The 9,698-nt window shown below is 38.9% G+C and overlaps 1 protein-coding gene across 5 annotated transcripts in view; it reads left to right on the top strand.

The window, feature by feature from the left end:
• kcnip3b (Kv channel interacting protein 3b, calsenilin) overlaps positions 1–9,698 on the top strand; it is a 59,558-nt gene that overhangs the window by 43,616 nt on the left and 6,244 nt on the right. For 2 of the 5 annotated variants that reach the window (XM_005924345.1, XM_005924347.3), the window contains 3 exons: positions 5,070–5,072; positions 8,117–8,241; positions 8,365–8,434. In XM_005924345.1, the coding sequence (XP_005924407.1) occupies positions 5,070–5,072; positions 8,117–8,241; positions 8,365–8,434 (198 nt within the window). Of the gene's footprint in view, positions 1–1,446; positions 4,922–5,069; positions 5,073–8,116; positions 8,242–8,364; positions 8,435–9,698 lie in introns of those variants that run through there. The other 3 variants (XM_042220708.1, XM_005924348.3, XM_042220709.1) reach the window with 2 other exon arrangements.

A 9,698-nucleotide genomic window follows, 5' to 3' on the forward strand; every position in this document is an offset into this window, starting at 1 on the left:
GCTTCGAATATTGTGTGTACTTTTTGTTTTATACAGTTGTCAGCCAGGCATCTAACTATGAAAAAATTACACTCCAAAAGACCCCGGGCTTCTGACAAAACAACCCGGGCTTAAGCCCAGTAAGCCACCCCCACGCTCCGCCCCTGATGCAAACCCCTGATAAAACTCAAGAATAGAGAGGCTCGATTGCAATTTCTTAAAAAAAAAAAAAAAAACATCTAAAAATGTCAGCACAGTTCTAGGAAAAATATTCTTTGGACAGATGAAACCATAATCAGCCTCTACCAGAATGATGGCAAAGTGTGGAACAGATCATGATCCAAAGCATACCACATTATCTGTAAAACACGGTGGAGGCAGTCTGATTTCCCGGGCGTGCATGGCTGCCAGTGGTACTGAGACACTAGTGTTTATTGATGATGTAACACAGGACAGAAGCAACCTAATGAATTCTGAGGTGTTCCGAGACGTACTGTCCTCTCATATCCAGTTAATGCAGTCAAATTGATTGGCCAGTGTTTCATTATACAGACAATAATGACCCAAAACATACAGGCAAAGCAACCCAGGAGTTTATTAAAGCAAAGAAGTGGAATATTCTTGAATTGCCAAGTCAGTCACCTGATCTTAAACCACTTGATTACAACAGTTACTACAGTTTAATACAATGAACTGGCACTGGTGTAACACCACATACAAAATTTTAATCAGCTTTTGCTTTAATACTGTAAAGTTAACATTAATATTAATATATAAATACTACTGTTTAATGCTGAAATGAGAAATGTATGTATCTGAAGAAGCATGCAGTGAAGCAACTTGAAGGGTTTGTGGCTGTGCCCTTTAAATCATGCACCCTCACACTCAGTTAAGGTTTTTTGTTTGTTTGTTTTTTTAAACTTGAATATGTGCATCGGGATCTTATGGCAGGAAAGCTTAATCCACATTTTTAAGCTAAACTATATATGCAATAAACATGAAAGGTTGTATTTTGTTTATGTTATTTAATTCATGTCAGTAGGACACCAACCCAAAATGCAAAATGTTAAATTCAATTCAATCCAGTCCAGTTTTATCTATAAAGCATCAAAGCACAACAGTTGCCTCTCGTTATTATTATTGATAACGAGGGGCTGCGGTTTAGGGAATGCCTCATTGGGATAGACGGGTGGAAACTAGACAAAGAGCAGAGAGAGGGTGAAACAAGAATAAATGTGTGTGTGGTGCAAGTAGGTATTTATAGACATATGACCGGAAGAGGAGTGTTTTGGGTGGAGTCTAGCTCCTGAAATTCAAAAAAAATAGCTCGAATTATGTGCACTAATTAAATTTCCCTGGCAGTGTGACTTCTTCCAGGTGTATAAGTGATGAGTGAGTTTTTTTCTGTCATTTACATTCATGCTACTGTGTGTGTGTGTGTGTGTGTGTGTGTGTGTGTGTGTGTGTGTGGTAAATGGAAAGTCAAGAGCTCAATAAATCAAAATCTAAGTGTGATGCTAAAGGAGGTTAAATCTAAAGTGAATACAGGTATTGTGGTATGAGGTGGTAAAGATCTTCTAGCTCCAAGAGTGTGTTGATTCCATCAGCAGCAACAAAGACGGGTACTATGGATGTTTTGACAAGACCACAGTTTAATATTAATTGAGAGTTAATTTGTCTGGGATTGAACCACTTTTCAGTCACAACTGGTGCAATCCCTATACATCTGGATGACAAGCAGGACTGGTCCTTGAACTGGTCTTCCTTAGATGTAACCCAAGAGGTTTTGTTGAAATTAATTGATCTCTATGTCGCCTCATTTTTTTTTCTGTCTTTGTGTTTGCAGTTTAAGATATTAATTTTCTTTTCACATTTTCCTGCCTCAACGTTTTGAGTTTAAGTTGTGTTTATAAAAGATTCGTTGTTTCATCATTGAGAATACAATACAACAGGCTTTTTAAATATTCATTAATTCAGTGTTTTCACAACAGAGTTGATTATAATCTCGTGGGGGAACCAGACAGGCAAATATCTATTAAAGTATGTTTTAAACCACATCAGGAGGCTATCTCAGAATCCATTTGTGTATGTGCTAAAACATTCCACATTTAGCATCAGCAATACATTAGTGGTCGCTTATTAATCAGAAGATGCCGTGGCCTATTTGATGAATTATTTATATCATCAGCACTCAACAAAAGCTCCTTTGATTTCACCCTACGAAAAATATTCACTCATTGGCACTTGTTGTGTGTGTTTGTGTAAATGTGTGTGTGCTTATAGTTCAGTTAAGTGATGTGATCTAAAACCAAACCACTGACCTTTCAGGCCGGTGCTCTCTGATGTCGATTTTTGGGATCAGTCCAGGTTGGACCTATTTTGGGATGAAATCGATGGCAGAGGTAGCCTTGGCTTTAGAGATGTATGAGCCCTATTTCGGGGCTTTCTGATACCAGTATCTGGTGTTTTACTGGCGGTTTGTGTTGGATATTTTAAGTGGCAAGTGGCGTCAGTGTACGGTAAGAAAAGATAAGGAGGAAGTGAGTATTTCACTCTGTTCATCTCTGGTTTCTTTGCTCATTTTCATGTTTCTTAGAAGCCCTTTAGATCAATTTAATAAATTACTCAGAATTTATGATTCGTATCATCAATTTCCCAAAGCTGGTACATTTAGAAAATGCTTTCAGTTAAACAGGACCTACTGTGCTTCTTCTTGTTTTATCTAATATGGCCAAAGTTTCAAATAAGTTCAGCATATGTGCAATTAATTCCTCTGAAAGGAAAGCTCAGGGTTTAGACTTTAGCTTTGACACTTTTTTCTACTCTTGGACTTCTATAATATCAGCCCACCTTCTGTTTGCAAGGGGCAGCCAATCAGAAGGCAATCAACTAAAAGTGAAAGGAGCTTTAATGCTGTTTGTTTCAGATCACTGATGAGCTGAGGGGCTAAGGCACAGTAAAAGATAAAAAGATTTCTTTGAACTGTGAATCAATAAAATCAAAATAGCAGGCAGTAGTGGACTGGCAAGTGGAAGCACCAAAACATTTCCTGGTGGCCTAAAGGTCATTTTAGCCTGCCGTGAATTTGAGCAGCAATATTATAAAAGTGCGAATGAGTTGAGGGAACTATCAGACCACAGCAGATCTGTCTCTAGCGTCCTCCTCTGCCATATCTTCCCTTTGCGGATCCTCCATCATTACATCCATGAGATTTCTCTGTGGTCTTCAACTTCTCCTCCCTGGCAGCTCCATCTTTAACATCCTGCCTCCTCTGCACATATCCAAACTGCTCAACCTGAGCTGTTCCTCTGATGTACTTATTTCTCATCTTGTCCATCCTGCTCACCTCCAGCATCATCAATCAGCCCCGTATGTGCTTAATGTAAGAGCTGTCATTTTTAATTATTATTTTCTTATTTTAATGGCTTCATCCTCCAGGATCTGAAAAACAAATGATGTGAGATGAATGTCACTTTCAGTTAATGCTGTTTATTTAGAGCAATATGCTTAAGAAGCTGCATCTTATGATCTTAGGAGTTAATACAATCCACTAATGGTAGACTCTGTTATCTATGATTTATCGCTGGATTTTATTGTTAAAGTTTCAAATTGAATGAGTAGGAAATTATAGAAGGTCTGCATGGACATAACTGTGAATGGAGAGAAAAACAATTTCTTAGTCTATGGAATTACATCCTCATATTACATCATGCACTTTGTGCATGTTGTCTCTTTAGTCTCCACTAGAGGGAGGCAGACAGTAAAATGAGCTTTGAACAAGTGTCACAGGGCCTGAGGGAGCCTTGTCTCACTGTTTTTCTTTATTACATGAGAATGAGTGTGTGACAGGACTCCACTGAGGCATTAAATCTGTGCTGCAGATCCCAAGAGAGACGGGGGAACAATTAGAAAGTGGATCACGGAGATGACTGGGAAAATGAGATTCAGGACACCTGTTGACCTTTGTCACCACCCTCTCTGTGTCCTTAAAGGCAAATTATTTTTCCGCTTGTCACATTTAGCAGAAATCATTCTAATCTTTGTCAGCCATGCCTATTTAAAGCCGTCCTGCACTGATTTGATGTATTTTCTGGTCTCGTGTTGAGGTTGTTTTGATGGAAATGGGAGAAATGCAACTTTCTCTGCTTCCTCAGGAGTTCAGAGGTTAATTAGCAGAGAATAAGGTGTGATATGGAGGGAGGCTATAGAGGAGGAAGCTGCACAGCATCAGTCATTTGTTCTGTGGTGGATTTTCCTGATGCACCTCCTTGTGAATTTTGGATAGTTTTTTTTATTGTTATCACTGACGGCAGGAATAATATTTACTGGAGAAATCCCAAGCCAGCTTCAGCTTTTTGCCAAAAACCTAATCTATGTGGTGTGAGAATATTTGAGCTTCCTCTTTGTGTGATTGGATTTCCTGTGGATTAACGTGGTGATCCAGATTTTTTGGGGGGATTTTTTACTCTCATCTGAAGCATTTGACGTTCATGAGGGAGTTGGACCATCACACCCTGCTTTTAATTGTGGAAAAAATCCTGTAACATTCATTGGAGCACAACAGATCACCGGGGTAAAAAAAAAAAAAAAACAGGCAGTCAATTAAAAAGGCAGAGGGGGAGAGCTAAATAAAGAATCATCAAGAAAAAAATGTGACATAAAAAGAGTGATGAGTGACTGACACTGTTTCAGAGACAGGAAAAGGCAGTGGAGAAGAGTGAGACTGTGAGAGGCAGATGGATTAAAACAGGTGTCTATAGAGAGTCCAGTGATGTTGAAATAGAGGCAAGGAAAATAACAAGAGAAGACGAGATAGAAGAAGAGGGGAAGATGAGTGTAAGATGGGAGACGGAGGGACTCCAGACAGTTGGCATCGTCTGCCTGGTGATCATGTTCCTCAAACTGATGCACCTGCTGGGCCTGATCGACATCACTGAGACCGGTGAGATGCCACAGGAGGGGGGAAGTGAGGAGGAGGAAAGACACGGAGCAATTTGTGAATGTTGTGAATGTGTTTGACCCAATTTGGATACGTGTAGATTATCAAGAGAGAAGAAGACATAGCTGTAAGAGGCATGAGACAGCCACAGATGGTGTAAACAATAAAGACTTTTTTTGGCTTGGTTTTACACAGGCATCATTTTAAAGCTTGTTAACTGAATAATTGATGTGAGTTGACAGTCAGTCCCTATCAACCTCTGGTAATAATTGCTCACATGTATATTCTTTTAACCCAAAGCTTTAAATATGTAAATCTTTTAAAAATGGCAATTATAGAAATACACAGTGTATTACTGATTCCTGAAATACTCATTTCAAACAGGAGTAAATAGTTTGATTTCAGTTTGGCATGAATACATATTTGGTGGTCTGGTGAGTATTTGCAGCACTGGGGCAGTAAAGGGGGAATTAACTATCATGGTAATACCAGTGCAGCAGTTTGGCTCGTGTTTTAGTGACAGTTAGTGACATTAAAATTGACACATGTTTAAAAAAACAACCATACTTTCCCAGTACCTCAGAGTGTGTATAGTACAGTAGCTACACAAATCACTTCTGTTAGAGCAATGATTCCCCAGTACCAGTACCAGTTCCCCCAGGGTACTTCTCCAGCCAGGAGAGTACGTGAAAGATCAGCTATTACTTAGGCCAGTTAAAGACTTTAGTGGACATTAACATGTTTAAGCACCCTCGAAAACATGATTCTTCACCCTCAATGAAGCAATAATTTTGAGTTAAATACAGGTGATATATATAATTAAAAGGTTTATTTATTCAGATAATAAATCATTAAGGAAAATGTGCTTATAAATTGAATCTTTGCCAATCAAGTCAATTTTATTTCACCAGATTCCATTAAATTTGACATTTTATCTTTTATTTATGTTACAAACTATACATGGAACATTCACATGTACCGGTAATTAAATTAGAGGTAGAAGTAAAGCATTTTGGGCACAGGCTATTTGACTGCATAAAACCTCTCTAAAAGAAATAAATGAGGAGTAAAACAAAGAAGAAAAACTGATTTACTTTTATCCAAAGAGAAATCAACGATTAAGATAGTTTTCTAAAATTATGCCTAACACTTTACATTATTACATAATGCATTGCAAATCCCAGCAAAGTGAAGTCTGCCATTTTCATTCTTAATGTATTATAATAGTTTTCAGTGTATTTTGTAGATTGTGTTCTGTGTGTCTGAATTTTCTGAAGTTTTGAGCCCTGGGTTCAACATTTCCATGGTAACAGATGCCTCCGCCAATCAGACGCCACTGTTTCAATTTAGGATTGTGGGTAGAGTAAAAAAAGCCTTTTCCTTACAACGAAAAGGTTGATATACAGACCTGTGCTTTCTGTAGGAATACTTACCATCATCCCATGTTTTAGATTGTAGTAAGGCGTAACTCTGAATGTTTATGGCTCATAATGAATCAGGTTTTTATTTCCACAAACTAAATGCTGACCTGCAGAACTCTCGTCACCGATAGTTTTTCTTGGTTATTCTGTATTATTCTGTATCTTGCAGGAGATACAGAATAATCATGCTCTGATGGGATCATATGAGCGTTATTTTCTTTAATAGAATTTGAAATTATTAAAAATGTGCAGGTTAGATTCATTTTAGATTAGAATCTTTAGCAGGCAAATTAAACTTTTTTGCAGAAATGTTGCAAAAATGCATTGAACAGTCTGAAAATTTAGAGGGAAAAAGGAAAATGTGTGGACTTTTGAGAAAGTATTTCATCCTACCGGATGCCTTTTCTGATATAACTGGGTTACAAGAGCATGACCGTCTTTGACAGCTGCACCCATACAGACAAGGTCAGAAGCCATCTTCTTCTCACATTGTGCAAGAATAAATGAACTGTAAAGAAATGTTGAAGAGCGGATCACATTCCAGTTTTAATCCCCTTCTCTGTGGTTTGGGTTTATGTTTCACAGCGTATCATATTTCCCCGCTCTGCTGGGTGTTTTATCCGAATATGACATGAGTCCTCTCCTTTGGACCCAGCGTGTAAACCACACAGCGTCCGATCTGACTTGACATGTTTTCTTTTTGTTTTTTGTTTTTTTCTTCCTCTTACTGTCACTCTCCCACTGTTCTCCATTTACGCTCTTTCACTCCATCTCGGTGTCGACACCCGTCCACCTCCTCCACCTCTGTTCTTTCTGTCTAAAGATGGTGAGTATGTAACAGCACGAGTCCAACCAAACGGAGAAAACTTCCCTCTTTTTTTAAAAGTGTTTTCTTTTTGCCCGGCTGTGCAGTGCTTTCTCTTAGTGTGCAATGGTAACCAATGTCACGACACTTCATTTGAGTGAGAAAGTGTCTTAGGTTTTCTGTGGTGGCTTTTGTTTTGAAAGTCGCTCCATATAAAGTCAGCCAGATTTGAAACATTTCCCACACGTCTACCTTCAGGATAGGCTGATTTTTGTTCTATAATAACTTTTTTATGTTTAATGAAGGCATGCAAACTTGTACTTTTATACTATAAATATACTTTCCAAGTTACAGGCCCTTGAAGTACATAGAGATTGGCTGGAATTCAGTGCTTTTTAATGGCCTTTCATTTTTAAATGCTTGAACCTGATTAAAACTGATTTGGTTGTAGTTTTTAACTATGTTTAAACAAGGCAATATTTAAAAAAAGTGATAAATTTCAACCTTCCTTTTATATATTTCAAGGGCCTGTAGCTCAGAAACTACTCATACATTATTGACCAACAATATCAGCTGATTCTGATGGGGCCATGTGGGATGCATTGATTGAATTCTCATAAAATGACCCTCCAAGTTTGGTGACATGTCCACCATAAAGAAAGTACCTCCTCCTCTTATTTTACTCCCTTGTTCGCCTGCCTTTTCCTCCTCCACAATTTTTTGATAATTCTCTCTTTTGAACTTCGAACATTTTCCTCTTATGCCTCCTCCTGTTGAATGTGTGAACCCACCCACACCCCATCTCCGAATGTTGACCTGCATCCTCTCACTCAATGTCTGCCCCATCCTCCCTCTTTTTTCTCTCCATCCTTCCCTCCCTTCATCACTTCTCTCTCCTTCTCCACTTCTTTACTTTTCCTCCTTTCTGTCTGTCTATCCATCCCTTTCTCTCTGTCTCTCTTCCTCCCACAGACAGCAGTGACAGTGATTTGGAGCTGTCGACTGTGCGTCACCAGCCAGAGGGGCTGGACCAGCTGCAGGCTCAGACCAAGTTCACCAGGAAGGAGCTTCAGTCTCTGTATCGAGGCTTCAAGAACGTGCGTCTAGCTGCTGCTTCTGCTGAGACCAGCCTAATTGCTTTGCTATTATTACTATGCTTTATATAGAGCTGAATTATTATTCTAACATGTATATCTCCTTTTTCCTCCTCTCTTGAGCAGGAGTGTCCCAGCGGACTGGTTGATGAGGAGACATTCAAGTCCATCTATTCTCAGTTCTTTCCCCAAGGAGGTTAGACATTAAAACAATCTCCTCTTTTTCTGTCCTTTTTAGTGAGGGACTGAGGGTCATATTTTTCCACACCTGATTTATATTTCATAACTTTGACCTCCTAAGACCCAAACTCTTTCATGGCATGCATTTTTAATTTCTCTTTGCTATTTGGGCTGATTGGGACCTGATGAATGTAAAAACAAAATTATCTGATTTCTTTTTTTTTTTTTTTGAGAAAAATGAGACCCACATATGAGGACATTCGTTTTAAATTTTGATAGAGCAGTGGCAGTATAATGTCCTCCTAAGTGGATATCAGGCCCTTGTAGAGAAAAATTTAGTATTTTGGTCTAGACCAGCGGTCCCCAACCCCCAGGCTTCAGACCAGTACCGGTCCGTGAGTCGTTTGGTACCGGGCCGCGAGAGTTGAGGCTCAGGTCTGAAATGTATGTGTTTCAGGGTTTTTATCGGTTTTCAGCGTTATTTTGTTATGGTTTTTATCGTTAACTCAGTTTTCCTGGGTCTTTTCACGTGTGTTATGAATAAATCTTCTTTTTTTGGTACCAGTACTAGTTTTATTTTGTTGTATTTATCTGCGACACCTTAAAGGCCGGTCTGTGAAAATATTGTCGGGCATAAACCGGTCCATGGCGCAAAAAAGGTTGGAGACCGCTGGTCTAGACGACCCAAAATGTGATGTCCACATGTGTGGACGCCAGGTCCTAGGAGGTTAAACAAGATTTAAACAAGATGCACACCCAATTATTTTGTTCCTGAAGCAGGCCTGAAATATGCCTCCATTCAGGAAAGAGAAACAAGGGTTACCCCAGTAGGTGTCAAAGGGGGAATGAGTTAAAAGCATTTAGTATGAGAAGTAAAAGTATGTGGCTACAAGAGCCACATGCTGCAATATTCAGTTAAAATTCAGTTTATCATGCTTTAATGCTGCACTATTAAAATAATTTAATAGCATTAAAAAATACACAGTGTGTCAGAATTAATCTGAAACTGAAAAGTCCAGTATGACAAAGTCTGAAAGAATACCCAGACTGCCACCTTCAGATGAGAGGAAGCTGCTTTGGATGCTCAGGAGCAACCCAGGAGCCATCAATGCTCAAGCCTGCTATGAACTGGAAACCAGTGAAACACCAGCTTTATTGGCTGAATATCATCGTCATCATCATTTATTTATTTATATAGCACTTTAAAAACACACCTGGTAGACCAAAGTGCTGTACAATACTAATATGCACATAGTAATAAAACCAGACATAGCAATAAA

This window comes from Haplochromis burtoni, unplaced genomic scaffold (genome assembly GCF_018398535.1).
Source record: "Haplochromis burtoni strain Fernald_Lab_line unplaced genomic scaffold, NCSU_Asbu1 Contig_54, whole genome shotgun sequence".
Taxonomy (NCBI): domain Eukaryota; kingdom Metazoa; phylum Chordata; class Actinopteri; order Cichliformes; family Cichlidae; genus Haplochromis; species Haplochromis burtoni.